This window comes from Myxine glutinosa, chromosome 8 (genome assembly GCF_964187855.1).
Source record: "Myxine glutinosa chromosome 8, kmMyxGlut1.1, whole genome shotgun sequence".
NCBI lineage: Eukaryota > Metazoa > Chordata > Myxini > Myxiniformes > Myxinidae > Myxine > Myxine glutinosa.
This window is the reverse complement of record NC_136268.1, coordinates 29,261,499-29,283,885: the sequence shown is the minus strand read 5'-3', so window position 1 is coordinate 29,283,885 and position 22,387 is coordinate 29,261,499. Positions and strand designations below refer to the sequence as shown.

Below are 22,387 nucleotides of genomic sequence, written 5' to 3'. Positions count from 1 at the left end.
TTTTTTTTTTTTTTTACTCTGGGATACAAAACGTAAACTATTCACCTGGCGGAGGTATGCTCGCTACTGAGTGCCGTTCTGGTTCATTCAAGGAAATTGAAGTGTCAAATGGAAAGTTATTTCAGGGTTGTCAGTGGTTATTGAAGTTTGTCAACAAACTGAGGCAAACACATGTAGCTGGTGTAATGCTTCCAAACTATTCCGGTTTCTCCACGTGTGAACATCTGCTCCAACAGACTTTTTTCCAAAGCTAAGGAAATTTCCAGATCATGTCTTCTCACTTTTGTCAGTTGTTATATCATGCAATATTAAATGTTTTGTGTGTCTATTCCCACATCTCCTTGTGTAATTCCCCATGGAGTGTGTGATGATCTAGGCCGTGTGCACACCTGTTCTTGGTTCCAGAGTGTGATCTAGGCTTTTGAGGTGACGATGAACTGATTCGATTTTTGTGTTAATAGATCTCTCTTTGTCTCTCTCTCTCTTTCTGGATTTGTTAATTAGGATTGTGACGGGAGCAGGCCTTGGTTTGAATGAGAAATGCTTTTCCCAAACTTGCTTTTCCATCTCATGTAGTTTTTAGATAAAATTTATTTCACTGAATTAAAAATGAATTAATTACAAAATCAGATTTCAGTTGATGCAGCATTTATGAATGCAGCTTGAATTTTAAGACATAAAACAAAAGTTTTCAGATTTTTTTTTGTCTAGCCATCTCCAACCTATGACCAACCATTCAACCTCTTATAAGTGTCTCTTGCCTGACCCTCCTTATTCTACCACAATCAGTGCTCTGTTGAACTCTGTGTCCGTCCCCCTCTTCTTTCTCACTTTATTCGTACCACATTTTTTGTATAAAGAGTCGAGGCGCGTGGAGGAGCTTGTACATTGAACGGATCGCCATGTGACAGGACGAAAGGAACAGTGAAGATGTTGGAGGGGTGGAGGAGGGAGCACCAACAGTGAAGCTGAAGGACAAGATAGAGGGAGACTTAGACAAACAATTGGTGTGGAGAGGAATGGGGGGCAGAAAAGGATACATGGGATGGACAATAGTGATGCAGAAGGAAAATCCCAGGAGGGAAAAAACTGGAAACCTGGAAGGAAGAAGGATTGAGGATGATCTGAGATGGTAGTGACCATCTGTCTTGAAGACCTGAAGAGAAGAATGAGATTGAAGAAAATGTGGAAGTTGGTTCCACAGTCAGGAGAAAGGAGGAACTAATGAGTGTCGGTGAGCAAAGAGTCTGGATTTAGGTAGTTTCACCATAAGGGGGTTGATGGTGAACTCAAAGCACATAAAAATGCAGAGGGTACAAGACCAGAAGGAGACAGTAAAAACAGAGACCACCAACCTGTCTGCGACGATGGGGAAGTGATCGGTCCATAGACGCAGATTCAGCGTGCGAGATTTCTATAGTTTTGAAAGCCTTGGTTTCCACAGCATCAAGCTGAGCAAGATGTGAGGCAGGGAAGCCAGCCCAGAGGGGAGAGCAGTACTCCATCAAGGAACAGATGAAGGTCTTGTAGGTGGATAGGAGTACAGGTGTGCCAAGAGTGGACTTTGTATGATGGAGAATGCCCAGTTGGCAACTGGCTTTGGAGGACAACTTCAAAATATGGTTTGCCCAATAAAGATTGTTGTTGATAATGAAACTCAGGAATTTGAGTAACTGACGTATCTCAAAAGGATTGTTAAGTTGATTGGAGGGTTTGCCAGATGGTCCTTTTGGAGAGAGATAGTGAGAGTGTGAGATTTGTCAGGATTGGAAGACATATTCCAAGTGTTTGACCAGCTTGTGATTTTTTAAATCAAGGTCTAAAGAAAGGGAAGAGGCTGCAGCCTTCCTGTCTGAAGGAGTAGGGATGTCACGGCCGAGGGTGGAGTCATCAGCATATAGATAATGAGGAATTTTCAGGCAGTCAGAGAGATCATTAATGAAGATCAGGAATAGGACTGAGCCCAGAACACTACCTTGGGGCACTCTAGTCTTGACAGGGAGAGGAGATGAAAGGATTCCATTGAGAGCCACACTTTAGCTATGAGAGGAGAGGAAGCCAGTAAGCCACGTGTGGAGTTGGCCTTGGATGCCATAAGCAGAGTGTTTGGAGAGCAAGGTGGGATGCCAGACTGTTTGAAAAGCAGGAGATATGTCCAGAGAGACGGCTCTGATCTAATGTCTGACATTGATGACTTACACCCATTTTTAGGTGAGTAGAATCAAGCTTGCACGTCCAACGTAGAGTGACCTGGTCTGAATCCGAATTGATGATTTGAGATGTTTTCAGAGAAAAGGAAGGATTTCATATCAACTGTGATGATTGATTCCATGACCTTGTTGATGATGGAAGTAAGCTGATAGGTCTGCAGGAAAAAGGATGTTTCTGCACCCTTTTATGTAATGCAGTGATGTTGGCAGATTTCCAAGCAGATGGAGGATGACCTAGGGCAAATAACTGGGTTTTAACTAATTTTTAACTAAATAACTAATTTTGGCAAGACCAGCAGAGCAGGATTTTAGGACACGCAGGCTGATGCCGTCCGGTTCTGTAGGAGAGTCAGAGTCGAGGGTTGAAAGAACCTTCTCCACTTGCTCAGGTGCAAAAGACAGAGTTCATGAGCAGTTGGGTATGACGGGGAATGATGGGTACCGAGAGTGAGGGGTTGGGTACAATAGATTTAGAAGCAAACACAGAATTGAGGCATTCGACCTTCACACGAGCGGAGTCGGCTGTGGTGCCATTTGAAACGAGTGAAGGGATTGAAAAGGTAGAAAGGACAACATTTTTGAAAAAAGAGAAACGCAACGACAAAACAACCTGAAAACCGAGAGGATGCCAATCGCCATGCCTCCTCCTCCTTCCCCCACAGTCCTCTCCTTCTTTCTCTTTGGAGCAGCCTCCCTAGCAGTGTGTTCCTGACTTCTATCATTTTGGCACAATTCAAATGATGAATCAATAGTCTAGACTCCAGAATCTCGACCTCATTTAATTATTACGTTTTCTTGTTTTCTTTCTTTGCTTTTTTACCCAGGGGGACACTCTTGATTTTTGGGCTTGATCTTTCCCCTGTGGTGTTATATAAACATATATCAAGTTTGTTCCCATTGTTGCTAATACAAATGTACGAGTTAGTATTATGTACGTGTACATAGACATGAGAAACATGCATAGTAAACCAGACTGCACGAAGCGCTCCCATTTGACAACCTGATCAGAGTTCGTTTTCAAAGAAGGATACAATTTCACATGGTTACAGATAGGGAAGTAGTCAAGTTTTGGAAATTACTTTGTACACAAGTCAATACTCTTGATACCCAAGCTCCTTCATGAAATTAGACTTTGTACTCATAATCCCACATGATATTCCTCCCCTAGACCACAGAGCTACGACCTTCATGGAGTGAGTCAGAACTGACGGACCTTCCAGACCTGCGTTTCAACACCAGAAGCCAATCGGTGCGGCACAGTACAGGTAGGTGCATAAGAGTAACACATCAGTAGGTACTACAGCACAGCTAATTTTAAAAAAAACCTTTTAAGTAGAAAATAAGGTTCAGATCCATAATCATTCAGGTTGACCAACTTTAATAAAGGCAAGAAATAGGAGTCAACCACAATGAGTGGACTATCATCACATTTAGACCAGACTTTCTGGTGCAGGCAGATTATCCCATCCTGAATGTAGTTGATGATCCAGCTTGGATTTTACTGAGGGTCCAATATCAGCCAATCCACCGTTATTGGCAGATAATTAAGAAGTGCTAGTTGTACTTAAGTTGGGAAACTGTAGCTTAAGGTTGTTTATATGTTCTTCACATGGGGTGTGAAGACGTGCTAATTAGTAGTGGGGATGAAGGCTAATTTTCCCCAGTGTGTGATTTCTCCCTGTGATCAATCCCTAACATTTTAAAGCATCTGCCATCCCTTAAATTACAACCAGTGCCGGCCCTATGGACACTCAGGGCAAGTAAGCCCCGCCCGCTTGAACACTTACCGCAAAAGGCCACGCCCCCGGAGTGGTATGATTGGGGGGGTGGGGGGGGGGAGAGAGGGAAAGGGTGGAGAAAGAGCCGGCAAGCCACGCCCGGAGGGACATGATGGGACCGTGGACGCAGGCAGAGCATGAGGCGATTTTGAAGGAGCTTCGCGATTGGGCAGAGTGACGTCAGCAAGAAGCTTCTCAGGAGAGGGAGGAGTCGTTCGGCTGCTCGGTATCGAATAAGAAGGCTTCACCATCTTTGGTGCTTTTAGTTTCGAGCAGGAAGCTGGCCATTTTTGTGGTGGTGGACTTTTGTTGGTGGACAAAGGAGGGGAGCGTGGATGGACAGCTCGGTGGAGGAGCAGGAAATTCCTTTGCAGTGGAAAAGACCCTAGGAGCGCAAAGCAGAGTCCGTCATTGAGGAAAAGGGAACGCGGGTCGTGCTTGCCTCCCGCCTTGTGACCGAGCGCTTTTTGGCACATGGCGTTTTACGCGTCGCCATCTTCCCGCCTGTGATTTCAAGCATCGTCACTGCCAACCTCATAAAAGACCATTTACACACTGATAAGTACCGTCCGGCCAAAGGGAACATTTTTTAAATTTTATTTCATCTTTCCCTAGTGTTCGTATTTGTGTCTATGAGGAGACGTCTCAGTTAGGAAATTAATTTACCTCAGTTTTTATTTCGACATTTTCATTCTGTGCTTTATTTTTATTAAACCATTATTGTTGTATTTTCATTTGTAGTGTTTCTTTGTTTGTATGTTCGGGAATAAACCCGTGTTTTATCGTTCAGATAAACCCCTCACATTTCTTCCTTCCCACGCGTGTGTAAATTAACCCCCATATATTCGGCTGCTCGCCTCAGAAGTTAAATCAGTTCGGCTATTCGTCCAAGGCTCGTCTTAACTAGCTACGGACACGACAATACTCTTACATTAATTACAAGGACATTCGTAGACTACGGAGAAACACTTGTAGTATATCGGATTTGAGCCTGGGTTCCCCACATCATGAGCCATGGGTTCAGGTGGGAATACACTCAGATCAATCTTACTCTTGATTGTCGTTCTTCACTCCATTTCCAATGTTGGACTCTCAAATAATGATTCGATTTTGTTTCTAGGGTTTTCTTCACAGTCAGCAGAGTTGCCATTTCGTCCAAAGGCTGCGACGGTTCCATCATATGCCACGCTCCGTCACAGCCATGTCGATTTGAGAGATTCCAAAGTGAGCATCCTATTGCATTCCCACCTTCTTTGCCTTATGTTTACGCCTGTATTGATCTGTTTTGGTTACATGATCGTGGCTAGTGCAAGAACTAGAGCAGAATGGAAGGGAACAAAATGGAAAGGGGGCAAGTTCAACAACAGAGTAAGAGAGAGAGAGTGAGATCAAGGGTAGGGGGAGAAGGACTACACATGGGGGTGAACAAGTTGCACAAGAGCTGAATGAAACAGCAAGAAGAAGAAGAGGAAGGAGAAGTGGGATGAAACAGAAAAGGAACAAACTAACCGACAACTGCCAAACAAAAAGACGTGAGGGGGAGGGGAAAATCACATTAACCTGGAAAAGGGAGTGCTTGGGATTGGATTAATTTGGGGTAGAAGAGATCACGAGTGTGGATGTGGGATGACCTGAGGTCATGGAGAACAGCTGTTTGAACCCCTGGAGAGAAGAATGGGGCTGAAGTGACTGAGAAAGTTGATTCTAAAGTTGAGAGGGAAGAGGAAGAAATGAGAGGAGGTGAGTGGTGTACCTGGATTTTGGAAGTTTATCAAGAAGCGGATTATTGGCAGACCATGTTCACTCTGCATAAACCTTGCAGGGACAGAGCCATTAGAGTGCAGAGGGTGCAAGACCATAAAGGAAGTGATAGAATACACAGGCCATTGACCAATCTGCAATATGAGAGTAACAGGCCCAGACACTCAGCTTCATCTTGGGAGATCCCAATTATTTTGAAGGCTTTACTTTCCACAGCATCAAGAGGGTAAGGTGAGAGGCAGGCCTAAAGGGGAGAGCAGTACTCCATGATGCAAAAGAAAGCTTTGTAGGTTGTCAAAAGTTCAGGTTGACCAATGAATGACTGTACGATGAAGGATGCCCAGTTGCTCGCTAGTTTTGGAGGCCATCTTGGAAATATGGTCTACCCAAGAAAAAGCATGGTTGATGGTGAGGCCCAAAATTTTGAGTGACAACCTCTTCAAGTAGCTTGTTTCAGACGTAGATAGGAGGGTTTGCCAAACGGTTGTGTGTGTGTGTGTGTGTGTGTGTGTGTGTGTGTGTGTGTGTGTGTGTGTGTGTGTGTGTGTGTGTGTGTGTGTGTGTGTGTGTGTGTGTGTGTGTGTGTGTGTGTGTGTGTGTGTGTGTGTGTGTGTGTGTGTGCGATATAGATATAGATAGATTTGCCGTGGTTGAAAGACGTATTAAAAGTATGGACCAGCTCCTGGTTCTCTCAAGGTCTGCAGAGAGGGATGAGGCTTTTGCTGTCTGTTTGAAGAATGAGAAATGATACAGCAAAGGGTGGAATCATCAGCAAAGAGATAGGCAGGATTTTCCAGGGAATCAGGAATATCATTGATTAAGACAAGAAACAAGACTTGGCCCAACCTTGACAGGGAGAGGAAATGAGAGGATGCCGTCAAGAGCTACACACTGAATACAGTTGTAGAGGAAGTCAGTGATCCATGAGAGGAGGTGGCCGAGGTTGCCACAAGAAGAGAGTTTGGAGAGTAAGGCAGGATGCCAGGCTGTATCAAAGGCTAGAGATGTGTAGAGAGATGGCCCTAATCTCATGTCTGACACTGAGGGCCTCCAACCATTGTTGGGAGAGTAGAAGCAACATGTCCAACGTAGAGTGACTAGGTCTGAAACTAAACTGATATGAGATCAGGCTGTTTGAGAAAATAAAGATCTCTCACTCCTCAATTCTTCCTTTTTGTTCTTTGTTTCTTTATTTTCCTTGCATGCCGGTTTATTTGTCACTGGTACATGTTCTTCATGTTTTTTTTGTGATTTAATGCAACTGGTATCTACTCAGCATTGTTCTGACTCATGTGGACTGGAGTATAATGTGGAAGCAAAGTACACAAGAGGAATATAACATAAACTATGATTCTGGTGTAACACAAAGGAACACATTTGGTGGATTGTACTCTCACAAGCACTATTTTACACAGTGGAATCACCCTCGTTGCTGAAAATGTGGTCTTTTGATTTCTAATCATCTTTTTACAGAGTTTGGAGAGTATGTATTTTCTTGAGATACTAATGTGTATTTTTTCCTTGATGGACGTCTGCAGTCGGGGCAGCAACCCAGTGCACTTGAGCGTCTTTATTCCACAGTTCTGCCTCGTCATAGTGCAGAAGAACAGCTTCAGCAGATGAAGGAGCAGCAGCGCTCACTCAAACGGCAACGTAAACGCAGCATCGGCACTGCTTCAGCATCCCAAAGTCCAGTTTCCAGAGCTCGTGGTCTTCCCCCATTGCCGAAGCCGAGCTCCAATGCTCTTGCCTCACGCCTTCCTTCCGTTCCAAATCATCACCATGATGCACCCGTACAGCGACCTTCATACCATAACCTGCGACAACGACCCACTGACCCTGGTGAAGTATGTCACCATGCAATTTGTGACACATAGTATAGCAGAGCACGGTCGGACACCCTCCAACTGAAAAGGCCGGCTACACTATAACAGTAGTACTTTAGGGGTTGTGTTTTTTTTTCTTTTTGGTAACCAAAGGAGAAATGCATCTCTCTGATAACCACTTGCTGGCATGGTCTGTCTCTCCTTCTCATTCTCTGACCCACTTCCTCTCTTTCTCTGACGCTCTCAGCTCTTTCTCTGACCTACCCTCTTTCTCTTTTTCTGGCAACATCTCTCTCGTGCACCCCACCGACACGGTCTCTCTCTCTCCCCCTACCTACCCCGCCCTCCTTCCCCCTGATGACATGGTGTCACTCTCTCACATGACGACACTGTCTCTTTCTCTCTCTCCCTCTGACAACGCAGTCTTTCTCTCCTCTTCACGATGCGGCATCTCTCTCTCTCTCTCCCCCCCTCTCCATTCACAACAATTCACGACACGGTGTCTATCTCACCCCCCGACGACACGGTGTCGATCTCACCCCCGAGGGCATGGTTGTCTATCCCACCCCCAGAGACACGGTCTCTTTCTCTCCCCGACCACACGCTTTCTTTCTCCTACTCAACCACCACCCACCCCCCCACTCCCACTCCCAGCCGACATTAGCTACTCCCTACCAACATTCCCGACTTCTATGCCATATCTCCTGCGAACAGGAGAATCCAATTTGAAGGTCATATGATAAAGTGAATTTAAATTATTAGCAAGTTGCCCGTGCCCACACGGGATTCTAAATTGGGTGGAAGATGGAGGAACCAAAAATGCAAATGGAATCTTCTGTCATCGAGCCGGCATCTGAGACTATCCAGAAGGATAGTAGAAGGATAATTATATATACAGGGTGAGTCAAAAGTAGCACCTGATTTCTGTTTATATATATATATATATATATATATATGTATATATATATATATATATATATATATATATATATATATATATATATATATATATATATATATATATATATATATATATATATATATATATGTAGATATTGTTGTGGATTTGAGAATTGCTGTGTTTTTTTTAATTGTAGTGTAATGAATTGTTGTAAATATCACCCTCCTTCCTCCATTTGGTGTGTAAAGGTTAAAGGTCATCCCCGTAGTTATTCCATATACAATCACATAGCCAATCATAGATCTCCTTGTTCAGTAGTTATCTCCTTATTATGTGTATTAGATTAAGGCTTTGGCTTCCATTAATTGACACTCCATTGCACCGAATTCAAATAAGGTAGATTCCCTTCCAAATCCCCTTTTGTCATCAATTGCCAACTGCATTGGGCGGTTTTCTGCATGCGGTTTTCTGCATTCGCCGCTGCTGCTTTGTGGTTTTCGCCGCAAAACTCCATTGAACACGCGGTCAGATCGGAGAAGAAGGGGGAGGAGCCGCCGAATCCAGGGCGTTGGCCGCCGATCATCATCACAAGGTGGAGCCAGCGAGCCCCGACCCGCCAATCAGGACCAGTGAGAGACCAGCTCTGGCGTGGCGCGGGTTGATCTGGAGGTGCGCTATAAAAGCGCGCGCGGAAGCCTTTGAGGGGGTCGGAGAGAGAGATGCGGCAGATGAGTCCAGAGCGAGGGAAGTGACGGAGCCCCACGAGCAGTACCACGCAGCTTTGACTCCACCAGGCAGCGTTGACTCCACCAGGCAGCGTTGGCTCCACCAGGCAGCTTCGACCCGTTACCACGTGGGAACCAGGATCGGTGGCATCGGTGGCCGTCGAGGTCCAGCCCGACGTCCTGTGCGGGATCAAGCCCGAACCATCTGCTCCACCTGAACCTTTCTCTCTCCTTCCAGTCCTTCGTTCCTGCCTCCATTCCATCCTAAAAATCGTGCCATGGATGGTCAAGGCGACGGGATGCCGGTGGGGGAATTAGAAGAGGGGTTAGGGGTAACCCAGGACCAGAGGGAGGAAATGGAGGAGGAGAGCAATGAAGATGTGGTTGCGAGGGTATCAGGTGCACAAAATGGCGGCGCTTCGCACGTGGTCTCGGCAGCCGAGCCCGAGATGCCGGAGTACATGAGAGTATTTATGATGCAAATAATGGCCAAATTAGACACCCAAAAAGAAGAGACGAGGGCTCAGGGTGAGCAATTAGAAAATCGAATGGGGCAGCACATGGGAAACCAAATCGGAGGGTTGGAAAACAGAATGAGGGACGAAGCGAGGGGTACCAGTGCCCAAATTGGGAAGATAGACAGCAAGTTGGAGGGGTTAGACAATAAATTTGAGGGGTTAGACAACGGGATAAAAGGGGTGAAGAATGGGTTAACGGGGCTAGAAGACAAGATGGAAGGCAAATTGAGGGAAATAGGGGAGCAATCCGCCCGGGAAATCAAACAGATGGGGAACCAGATAGAGGAGGTGAAAATCGGGTTGGAAGGTAAATTGGATGCTCAGAGGAATGAATTGGAACAGATGAGGGCGGCATCTATTAAAGAGATGGGAGAAATGGGGGAGGAGATCAGACGAGGTGTGAGCGAGGATGTCTCGAGGGTACGCGAGGAGGTAAAGCGAGGTGAGGAGCGTATGGAGAAAGAGGTGAGGAATAATATGGCTAGGTTACAGGGGGGCATAGAGGATCTGACGAGGGGAGTAGAACAGCTGACGGTGGGACAAAAGGAATTAGTGGATCAAGTGGAAAAGAACACTGCGGTAATGGTGGGGTTAAAGGCGACGCAGAAGGAGATAAAGAACGAACTAATAGCGACAAAGAGGGAATGTCGGATGGTACATGAGGGGTTGACAAAGAGGTTGGACGAGGTGACAGAGGCAATGGAGACGAAGGACCGGGAGGTGAGGACGCATATATAAACGGTCAAGGTGGCCTTAGAAGACGAAATTGAGGAGACGCACCGGGAAATAAAAGAGGTGAAGCCAAAGTTAGAGGATGTGGAAGAGGGGGTGAGTGAAATCAAGAAGAGACGGAGGGAAACTAAGAGGGAGATAAAGGAGGAGGTGATGGAATATGTACAAGGTCGGTGCTCAAATCGTGATGGTGTGCTTGCTAACCAAATAAAGAGTTTGCAGGTGGCGGAGGAGGTGCGGAGACGAGGTGCCAAGGTGAGTGGCGATATACTCGGAAATGTATATGGTGTGAGGGGAGATTCAGTCGGCTTGGGGGTTGGTTTGGACCCGGGTGTTCGTGAGAGGCCGCTGGTGAAGTGTGCGACAGGTACAGAGTGTGAAGGAGGAGGTGTGCGAGGAGGTCCGACTATGGGGTGTGTGAGGAAAAAGTGCGTGCCGAGGGGTCAGTGTGCTGTCGAGAGTGAGTTGGTCGTAGCCCGTGTGCGGGGGGGCACATGGAAGCGCGTAGTGGGGAGTGTTACAGAGGATGTAACGAAAGAGTGCACACCTGTGGTGAGTGGTACGGAGGGTGTAACGGGAGAGTGTGCGCAAGAGGATGCGCGAAAAAGGTGTGTGACAGAGGAGTGCATGATTACAGAGTGCGCTGTCGAGAGTAAGGGTGAATGCGCGACCGAGTGTGGTGGTGAGAGTAGTGAGAGTGACACGGAGCACGAGTTGGTTGAAGCAGGTGAAAGAGGATGTACACCTGGAATGGAAGGATGCACACCTGAGATGGTCGAGCGCGTGTGGGAATGCACCCTGGAGTTAGTAGTAAAGCACGTGATTGGGTGTGCAAGTGAGTGCACACCCGTGGTTGTCACCGGGGATGTGACCGAGGAGGGGGTGCGAAGAGGTGTGTTGGTGAGGTGTGCGAACGACGAGTGTGTGCTAAGGTGTGCGGTGATCAGGTGTGTGACGAAGTCGGTGAGCCGAACAAGAACGAGTGCTGTGACAAAGTCCGTGGGGTGTACGGGCGGCGTTGGAGCACCGAGCTCGGTGAGGATGAAAGGGGTCGCGTATGCGTGTGAACCTGCAGGTGAAGCATCGACGTTAACCGGGTTAGCGGTTAGATCGACTTGTAGCCGAAGCGAGCCCTCGGTTCGTGCCGGGCGTTGTGCGCCGCGGGAACCAGCGGGGATCGTAACCGCGGCGGTTTCAAAGGAACTGCCGTACAGGATCCACGCCGGGCCTCGCTCCGAACGGTCGCGTCCGTGCTCCACTAAGCGGAGCGGGCGGCCCGGTTCAAGGAAGCGTCGGCACGGTGACCCTCTGTGGTTGAGACGTCCCGGCAGGGCGAGATCGGGCCTTCGGACGGCTCCGTGCCGAGATGGTGCGTGGAATCTCGGCCCGGGTAAGCCCCCTTCCCTGCACCGAATGCCGGACGCATCCAACCGCCGGCAACAAACCACCCGCATTCATTGCTCGGCTTTGCGAAGCCGAGCTTTGGAAAGAAATTGGCGCACCGAGAAGCTCAAGTGAGTAGACGTGTGAGGGTGGTAGCAGTAGTGAATTTGAAAAGCAAAATTTGATGATTGGCAGATTGATGATTGGTAGAATGATTGGCAGATGATTGGCAAATTTTTGATTGGCTGAAATTGGATGGGCCAAATTGGTAGTGAGAGATACCCGTTGTGGTGGGATGGCAACTCTGCCATCTCTCACAGCAGGGGGGGCAAAGGAGCTATAGGTTTATGGGGTTTATGGCAGTGAAAACTAGCCCGGGAGGGTTAGGATAAAGTGTGTAGGGATCTAGAGAAGATGACCATAGGTAACGGTAAGGTTAGGTAGCGACATTGGACAGGTAGTGGGGACTTAGAGAGGGTAGTTGGATGATAATGACGAGGGAGCGCAATAATGTAAGGGGCGACGGGGAAGCGCGAGTTTTAGAGGGAAACCAGGTAGGTCAGATGATGCCGTGTGTGTGTGTAAAAGTGTATTCAGAAGTGCATTGTGAAAAGGTAATTGTGAGTTGTATTGAGCGTGGAAGTGTATGAAGCAGCGTATGAGGAATAATTGATTGTGCATTGTATTGAATGAATGGTCCTGGAGGAAGTAGGGTGCAGGAAGCACCAGGTGTGATGGCACAGGTGTGCAACTACAGGTGTATGAAGAATGGTTGTGTGGAATACATGGAGTATGGAATATATGGAGTATGGAATGGATGGTCGTGGAGTGAGTATGGTGGAAACTGTGGAGTGGAGTGGATGGTGCGAAGGTGTGAATGGGGGAAGAGTGGACCCCTATCACGAATACCCGGGGAGGGTAGTTTAAGTGTTAGGTAGAGGGTACAGGTAAATTGTGGTTGGATATTGGCATCTGTGGTGCGTGGTGGAAGAATGGTGTTTGGATGGGTGCATTAGTGACGTGGAAATGGCTGGGCGTGTGGCCTGTTAGTATGTGTAGTTGAATGGGCAATTTGTTCCCCTGTCTCCCACTGTGAGGATGTTGGCCAGGAGAGGCCGCAGGTGGGCTCTGGGAGCCGTTAGAGTTGTGGATGGGGCCCGAGGATCCGGAGGACGGACCCGGGTAGCCCAGTGCCAGAGAGGGCACCGAGTGGGGAGAGTGCCAGAGGGCCTTCCCCAGTAGATAGGTTCGGATAAGGAGCAGGTAAGCTCGGAGGCAACTGCAGTGGTGGAGGTGTGCAGGTGGGTAGACCTGCTGGGAGAGCCACACGACCCAGTCCTGAAATTGTGCAAAGGCACAGGGAGTTGAATCGGGGGAGTGAGACCCCAAATTGATGAAGCACCACAGTTTGGTCAATGGGAATTTGGTTCTTAAAACCGCATAGAGTAAGTTGGCCAATGGATTGGCAGGGAAAGACCCCGGGTAGTGTAAAGTGAGTTAATGTCATTTAGAAGATAGTTAGAATTAAGAATCCCCTCGCACCATCTACATCCACTCACCTGAGGTGACAAAGCTCCACACCATGCCATGGTTTGTTTTTATTATTTTGGTGCAAATGTTTGGAATGTGAGACGCATCATGACGTGGGTGTGACATTGTGCCGATGTTCCATCTCTCCCTCCTTATGAGGATTGATGATGAATTTGGTGATGGCAAATTTTGGTTCGAGGGATTGTGGGGACGAATTTGGTATAGGGGAGATAAGGGGAAGACGTGACAGTAGTGATGAATTTGTAAATGTGTAGATTGGTTTCGTGTACATATGGGCTAAGGGCAAGGGTAGAGTAGGTAACAGGGGGGGGGGGGGGGTGACGTACGGTAGGGACGAGCTTTCTCACTTCGCTCTCCGTACGCACCTCGTCTTGCATTGCCTTGTCGATGTGTACCCTTGTAACCTTACCCCTCGCTCACCTGTCTTTTGTTCCCCTGTCTCCCACCCGAGGACTGTGCTCTCTGGGCACCGAGGGGAGCGTGCGGGAGTCCGCCATTGTGTGCCCGAAACTCCCGCAACCAGCTGTCCGCATCGATGCACCACTTATGGACTACATGTCTGTGGCTGAGCACCACTTATGGACCCCACGGGTTGGGGCATGGCCCCTCTGCTGGAACCGGCGATGATGGCCCGAGATCTTGCTGGCGGACCTCGGAAACGTGGCACCTATGCCATACAGGTGAACCACCCCTAGTTGGCCCTGTGGGCCATAAATAAAAAGAACAGTGGACACGTTTTGTGCATGTCATTTTATTATGTCCAAATAGGCCGCCAGCAAAGAAGAAAGACAACATCTGGAAGAACGACAATGGCCAGCAGAGGGAGCCGAAGAGGAAGACCGGCACCAGGGGTTTGTTGGGTTTTTTTTATTGAACTGTGGTGACTGTGCACCGATTGGTGCTTGATGGTGCTTTGGTGCGTTTTGGTGCTTTCTGGTGCATCGATGCAGCACTGCCTGTCTTCCACCCCCTCCCCCCCCCCCAAAAGAACAATCGCAGGTCCTGGGTTGCGTTTTGTAAATACAAGTAGCGTCATTTAAGTAATGCGCCCCCACCATAAGTGTTTAGTTTGAAAACCATTCCGCAATTCGGTTAGCTGTGGGCGTAAGTCTGTTAGGCAGGGTGCAATGCAGCAGCGGGGCATACTTATTTGTGTTTTAAAACTGTCACACTCAGGGTCAGGTTAAATGTAGAGGGAACTACACCTACGTGCCACACTAAAGGTAAAAGTTTAATAGGCCTGGGACGTGCCTAAGAGGAGGAGGGTGCAGTGTTGTGGATTTGAGAATTGCTGTGTTTTTTTAAATTGTAGTGTAATGAATTGTTGTAAATATCACCCTCCTTCCTCCATTTGGTGTGTAAAGGTTAAAGGTCGGCCCCGTAGTTATTCCATATACAATCACATAGCCAATCATAGATCTCCTTGTTCAGTAGTTATCTCCTTATTATGTGTATTAGATTAAGGCTTTGTCTTCCATTAATTGACACTCCATTGCACCGAATTCAAATAAGGTAGATTCCCTTCCAAATCCCCTTTTGTCATCAATTGCCAACTGCATTGGGTGGTTTTCTGCGTGCGGTTTTCTGCATTCGCCGCTGCTGCTTTGTGGTTTTCGCCGCAAAACTCCATTGAACACGTGGTCAGATCGGGGAAGAAGGGGGAGGAGCCGCCGAATCCAGGGCGTTGGCCGCCGATCGTCATCACAAGGTGGAGCCAGCGAGCCCCGACCCGCCAATCAGGACCGGTGAGAGACCAGCTCGGGCGTGGCGCGGGTTGATCTGGAGGCGCGCTATAAAAGCGTGCGCGGAAGCCTTTGAGGGGGTCGGAGAGAGAGATGCGGCAGATGAGTCCAGAGCGAGGGAAGTGACGGAGCCCCACGAGGAGTACCACGCAGCTTTGACTCCACCAGGCAGCGTTGACTCCACCAGGCAGCGTTGGCTCCACCAGGCAACTTTGACCCGTTACCACGCGGGAACCAGGATCGGTGGCCGTTGAGGTCCAGCCCGACGTCCCGTGCGGGATCAAGCCCGAACCATCTGCTCCAGCTGAACCTTTCTCTCTCCTTCCAGTCCTTCGTTCCTGCCTCCATTCCAGCCTTCTGTGTACGTGAGTTTGTTCTGTGTATCTTGTCCTTGGGGTTAAGTCAGACTGTAGTAGGTAAGCTAATTTGCACTGTGTCCTCTTCTTCTTCTGTATTTTATTTTATTATCTTTCCTCCTCCTTGGTTTCTTTTGGTTGTAAATAATAGCAAATAAATCATATTCGTATTTCCTACTGCTGTCTTCCTCTTCTTCACATCCGTCGTCTTAGTGATTTCCTTCATTGAATACCTGTGGCGCGATTTTGGCCAACGGTCAGCATCGGGTCTAGTCCTTGTTAATAGTTCGTGCCGCGGTTGCTAAAACCGCTCGGCAATTAACATCTGTCCGCGGTACGAACGGGGCTGCGCACCTGCCTTTCCGGAGGTAGCTGTGTAGCGTCGGGAGTGGAGATGGCCAGTGAAAATAGAAGGGGGGATTAACCCCCCCCCCCTCCCCCCCTAAGGGGAGTGCCGTACTCTGGTTCCGTAACAATATATATATATATATATATATATATATATATATATATATATATATATATATATATATATATATATGTATATATATATATATATATATATATATATATATATATATAGACTGTATATATATATATAGACTGTATATATATATGTATGTATGTATTTCTGTCAGTTGATTGTTTGTTTGCCATTTGTATTAGTGTACAAGAAGGTAGAAATAAATGAATGACATGTTTATCTAACCATTTATTCGGGGGAAAATTATTACGGAAAATTATTATCGGGGAAACCCTTAGCTACATTCGTTGCCGTTTTCGGACGACCGGATTTCGCAGTGGCTACCCACCCTGTTGCTTCAAATTTCTCGACAATCAATCGCATGTTTCTTCCCTGGGGTGGGTTAATATCGAATTCCTGTGCCAAATGGCGTGCCGCCATCGTTGGTTGTTCATCACATTTGTAGTAATGTTTCACGGCCGCAATGCGTTGATTCAATGAAAGGTAATTCATGGTTCAATTTTGTGCAACTTCAGTAACTTTCCAAACTCTCAGCAATAACCTGAAAAATAAAAAAATAAAGAAAATTTATAATCTCCAAGACAATTATTAACAACATGACATCCCAGAAAGAATCTGACAGTCGAAAAAACAGAAATCGGGCGCTACTTTTGACTCACCCTGTATATATATATATATATATATATATATGTATATGTATATATATATATATGTATATGTATATATGTATATATGTATATGTATATATATATATGTATATATATATATGTATATATATTGTTACAGATCGCGGTTAGATGTTGTAGACCGAGCGGTTGGTGACCGCGACCTAACAAACTTACCCGATTCCACCCGAACTTTGGCCGTATCGCACCACAGCTGCTCGATGAGGGAAAAGACAAAAACGACGCAATGCAAGAGGAAAAAGGAATAAAACGAGAAGACGTACAGACGAGTAATGGGGTTTATTATTATTTACACACAAGCAAAAAGCAAGCAGTCACATTTATTTACAACACATAAGACGCAGGTGACACAGTGCAAATTTTAGCTTATCTACAGACTTAATTAAATACCCAGGGACAGAACAAACAAAACAAACTCACGTATACAAGAAGGGTGGAAAGGCAGGAGGATGGCTGGAGGGAGAGGAAAGGTCCAAGGGGGTTCTGCAGCTCAACCGGCTCGCTTAGCAGCCGCCGTTCCTTTACGGTCCTGCTCCAAACCGCCGTTCAGGCCCCCTTTGGCTGTTGGGTGTTCTTGCTGCTGCAGCCTCCGTCCGCTGCGTTCCCAGGACTTGTCTGACTCGTTGGTCCAAACCCTCAACTCCTTCTTGTTTCTCTCACTCCTCACCACCGACTCCTTACCAACGCAACCACTGACCCTCCTCAGGCAACCGACTCAGACTAACTCAGACCAACTCCTTGCCTTTTTGTCTTCTGCTCTCCTCTGTAAAAACGCATCTCCTTTTTGGACACGCCCTGCCTTGGGTTATATAGGCCCCCGCCCCTCAACCTTTTCGAACCTCCCCGATCGCTCTTCCTCCGCCCTCTCTAGCCAAACCCCTGGCTCATGGTTGGTCGAGTGGGGCTGGCTCACTCCTCCCCTCTATGACGAGGTGGAGACACGCCTTTCTTCCCCGACTCGAGCCTCGTGGTCAATGGCGGTTATTGGAGGGGAGGTAATATGGGCAATCGAGGGCTCAGCAGTGACGAGAGGGGATGTAATATGGAAATGGAGGTTTTGGGGATGGGAAGGAAAGGGAGATTTTGGGGATGGGAAGGAAAGGGAGATTTTGGGGATGGGAAGGAAAGGGGATCTATTTCTTTCACTGGTGCAATGGAGTATTTCAATTAATGGAAGACACAGCCTTACACTAATACACATAATAAGGATATAACTGTCAAAAAAAGATATATCGTGTCCTGCATGTATGTTTTATGGACTAACTACGGGAACGCCCTTTTGACCTTTATACAACCACAAACGGAGGGAGGAGGGGTGATATTTTACAACAACCTTTTACAACAACATTTTACCACAACAATAAAATAAAAAAACATTCTCATATCCACAACACTGCACCCTCCTCCCCTTAGGCACATCCCGGGCCTATAACTTTTACCTTAGTGTGGCACGTAGGTGTAGTTCCCTCTACTTTTAACCTGACCCTGAGTGCGACAGTTTTAAAACATAAATAAATGTGTCCCGCTGCTCCATTGCACCCTGCCTAACAGACTTACGCCCACAGTTAACCGAATTGCGGAATGGTCTTCAAACTATACACTGACGGTGGGAAGCATTATTTACAATGACGCTATTTTTATTTACAAAACTAACCCAGGACCTGTAATTGTTCTTTCTGGGGGGGAGACAGTCTGCTCTGCATCAATGCACCATTAAAGCACCCAAAAACGCACCAAAGCACCCTCAAGCACCAATCGGTGCAGTCATCACTGTTCAACAATAAAATAAATTCAACAACCCCTAACCCTGCAGGTGGTCTCTTGCTCTTCGGCTCCCTCTGCTGGTTATTATTATTTGTTCTTCCAGATGTTGTCATTCTTTTGCTTTGCTTACTGGCGGCCTATTTTCAATAAAGTGTGCCCAATGTGTCCTTTTTATTTGCTTTATTTATGGCCCACAGGGCCGACTATGTGTGGTTCACCTGTGGGGCATCGGTGCCCTGTGGCCAAGGTCCGCCAGCAAGATTTCGGGCCCTCATGGCCGGTTCCAGCAGAGGGGCCATGCCCCAACCCATGGGGTCCATAAGTGGTGCTCGGCCACAGACATGTGGTCCATAATGTGGTGCATCGATGCAGACAGCTGGTTCTGGGAATTTCGGGCGCACAATGGCCGACCCACGCACGCTCCCCTCGGCGCCCAACGGCGCACAGGTCATGTGGGAGACAAAAGGGGAAAGACAATTGAGCGAGGGGTAAGGTCACAAGGGTACACATCAATAAGGCAATGCAAGGCGAAATGCGTACGGAGGGCGAAGTGAGAAAGCTCGTCCCTACCGTACGTCACCCCCCCTGTCACCTACCCTACCCTTACCCCATATGTACAAAAATCTACACATTTACAAATTCGTCACTACTGTCACGTCTTCCCCATATTTCCCCTATACCAAATTCGTCTCCACAATCCCTCTACTTCAAAATTTGCCATCACCAAATTCATCATCAATCCTCATAAGGAGGCAGAGATGGAACATCAAAGCACAATGTCACACCCACGTCATGATGCGTCTCACCATCCAAACATTTGCACAGTAAAAATAACAAAACATGGCATGGTGTGGAGTACCTGTCACCTCAGGTGAGTGGATGCAGATGGTGCGAGGAGATCTTTCATCCTAACTATTTTCTAAATGACTTTAACACACTTTACACTACCCGGGGTCTCTCCCTGCCAATCCATTGGCCAACTTACACTATGGGTTCTAAAAACCAATTCCCATTGACCAAACTGTGGTGCTTCCCAATTTGGGGTCTCACTCCCCCGATTCATCTCCCAGTGCTCTAGCACAACTTCTGGGCTGCGACGTGTAGCTCTCCCAGCAGGTCTACCCACCTGCACACCTCCACCACTGTAGTTGCCACCCGAGCTTACCTAGCTCCTCACCCTAACCTAACTAACTGGGGACAGCCCCTCCTGGCTCTGTCACCCCATGGTGCCCTCTGGCACTGGGCTACCCGGGTCCGTCCTCCGGATCCTCGGGCCCCATCCACAACTACCGGCTCCCAGAGCCCACCTGCGGCCTCACCTGGCCGACATCCTCACAGTGGTGGAGTGCCCAAACCAACTACACACACTAACAGGCTACACGCCCAGCCATTTCCACAACACTAATGCACCCATCCAAATACCATTCTGTCACCCGCACCACAGATGCCAATATCCAACCACAATTTACCTGTACCCTCTACCTAACACTTACACTACCCGCCCCGGGTATCCGTGATGGGGGTCCACTCTTCCCCCATTCACACCTTCGCACCATCCACTCCACTCCACAATTTCCACCATACTCACTCCACGACCATCCATTCCAATACTCCATACCATTTATTCCATACAACCATTTATTTCACACAACCATTCTCCATTCACCTGTTGTTGCACACCTGTGCAATCACACCTGGTGCCACCTGCACCCTCCTCCTCTTCCTGGACCATTTGGTCAACACAACATGCAATCACCACTACTCCCTCATACACTGCTCCATACACCTGTTCAGTTGCACACCTGTGCAATCACACCTGTTCAATCCTCACACACACGGCATCATCTCAGCTAACTACTCCCCTCTGAAACTTGCGCTTCCCAGTCGTCCCTTTAAACTATTGCGCTCCCACGTCATTATCATCCATACTAATCTACCTGCGTCCCCACTACAGGTATCAGTCACTAACTAATCTTAACGTTACCTAATGTCATCTTCGCTAGATCCCTACAATATAACCTAACCCACCCGGGCTAGTTTTCACTGCCATACACCCCATAAACTATTGCGCATTTGCCCCACCTGTGAGGGATGGTGGATTTGCCATCCCACCACATCGGGGGTCTCTCACTATAAATTTTGCTCGTCCAAATTCCAACCAATTCAAAAATTTTCCATTTACTGCCAGTTCTACCCACTATTATAAATTTCGTATCAAATCACGATCACTATCACTATTACCATCATCACAGTCCACTATATCCTAGCCTCGGTGCGTCATGACATCATTAAACTCGGTTCGTAAAGCCGAGCAATGCATTCGGGTGGTTTGGTTGCCTGCAGGTTGAATCCGTCCGGCTTTCGGTTCAAGGGAGGTGGTTTGGTTGGACCGAGATTCCATGCACCATCTCGGCGCGGCACCTTGCGGTCCCGGGCCCGATGGCTCAATCTCCCCCGGTCGGAACCCCGTCCCCACGAGGGGGCACCGTTCCGCTTCCTCCCACTCGCCCTTGAACCGGACCTGTCGCCTGGCCCGACAAGGCCCGGACTCGACCGTGCGGGGCGGGGCCAAGCCCGAATCGCCAACGACGCTTCGAAGAGAAGCGACGCAGCTTCGATCCGCGCCGGGCCCTGCATCCAACAAAGGGCTCCTCGCACCGAGTGCTCGCATCGGCTATCCGTCGCTCTAACCACTAACCCGGTTACCGTCGGTGCTTTACTTGCATGCTTACAAGCATACGCTACCCCTTTCACCCTCACAAAACCTGGCGTTCCAACGCCGTCCGTACATTCCACCAACGCTCTCTCTGTTACACACCACACCTCTCGCGCACACTTTGGTCCACACCTCTCCTCCGTTACGTCCTCCGTAACACTTACCACACCGCGCTTCCCTGTGCTCCCTCGCACACGCGCTTCCACCAACCCAGGTGTGCTTCCTCGCACACCCTCTACCATTCCAAGCGTGCATTCTCGCACCCGCTCCACCACCAACTCAGGTGTGCTTTCTCGCACACGTTCCACCACCACCTTACTCTCCGTGTCACACTCACCCTCGCACGTACACTCCGACGTGCATTCTCGCTCGCACTCGGTTTCACTCCCACACTTTATAACACACCCACTCGCCGACGCACACTTTTTCCTCCCACGCGTGCCATTTCCACTCACACGGGACCCTTCACCAACGCCCGGATGCTTCCTCGATCCCAAGCGCGCGAAAATTCTTTTGTCGCTAAACATCCTCTTACAAAATCTTCCCGCACAATACACAGCACGACTCACCTGGGGGATCCTTTTCTCCACGCGAACCTGCAAACTTCCATTCGGGTTAAGCACAGCATCGTGATGTGAGCAGGGACTTTGTACATAATCCATTTCTCCCTGCAATTCCCGGGCTACCTCCGTCATCTCTTCAATTTTAATTCCCGCTACTGCTTTTTCTTTATTAACCTCGGCGACCGTTGGCTTTAATAAAATTCCCTCTACCTCATTGGTCGCCGGCTTTTCCAAACCCCGTGTCGCGATTTCTACCCCCGTCATTGTACCCGCGCTTTCCTCCGCTTCGCTCAACCAGCGCTTTTCGACCCGCGTTACCTCGTCGTGCACCCCTGGGACCCTTTCGCCCACCATGCGATCCATGGTCTCCCCACATTTTTGCATGCGGTCACCCATTCTGTTCGTTATTGCTTCCATTTGGTTTCCCAACCTGTTTTCCATCCCTTTGAAACTATCGTCTGTTTTTACCATAAAGGCCATCATCTGTTTCATAAACAGGTTCCAATTCATTGGCATCTCGGGTTCGGCTACCGCGACCATGGGCGCGGCTAAATTTGGTGCCGCTGTAACCACGTGCGCGAGAGCGCCATTTTGTGCACCCGATACCCCCTCAACCACACCTTCTTTACTCTCCTCCACCCTTTCCTCCACATACATTTCCCCGAGGTCCTGGGTCGATCCCACCCTGTCT

General features: G+C 48.1%; 1 protein-coding gene across 5 annotated transcripts in view; it reads left to right on the top strand.

The window, feature by feature from the left end:
* LOC137433094 (pleckstrin homology domain-containing family A member 7) overlaps positions 1-22,387 on the top strand; it is a 184,131-nt gene that overhangs the window by 131,536 nt on the left and 30,208 nt on the right. For all 5 annotated transcript variants that reach the window (XR_013624269.1, XR_013624267.1, XM_078783054.1 and 2 more), the window contains 3 exons: positions 3,379-3,475; positions 5,109-5,212; positions 7,288-7,596. Coding sequence is in view for 3 of the 5 variants with exons in the window: in XM_078783054.1 (XP_078639180.1) it covers positions 3,379-3,475; positions 5,109-5,212; positions 7,288-7,596 (510 nt within the window). In the remaining 2 variants the exon portion in view is untranslated. The remainder of the gene's footprint in view (positions 1-3,378; positions 3,476-5,108; positions 5,213-7,287; positions 7,597-22,387) is intronic.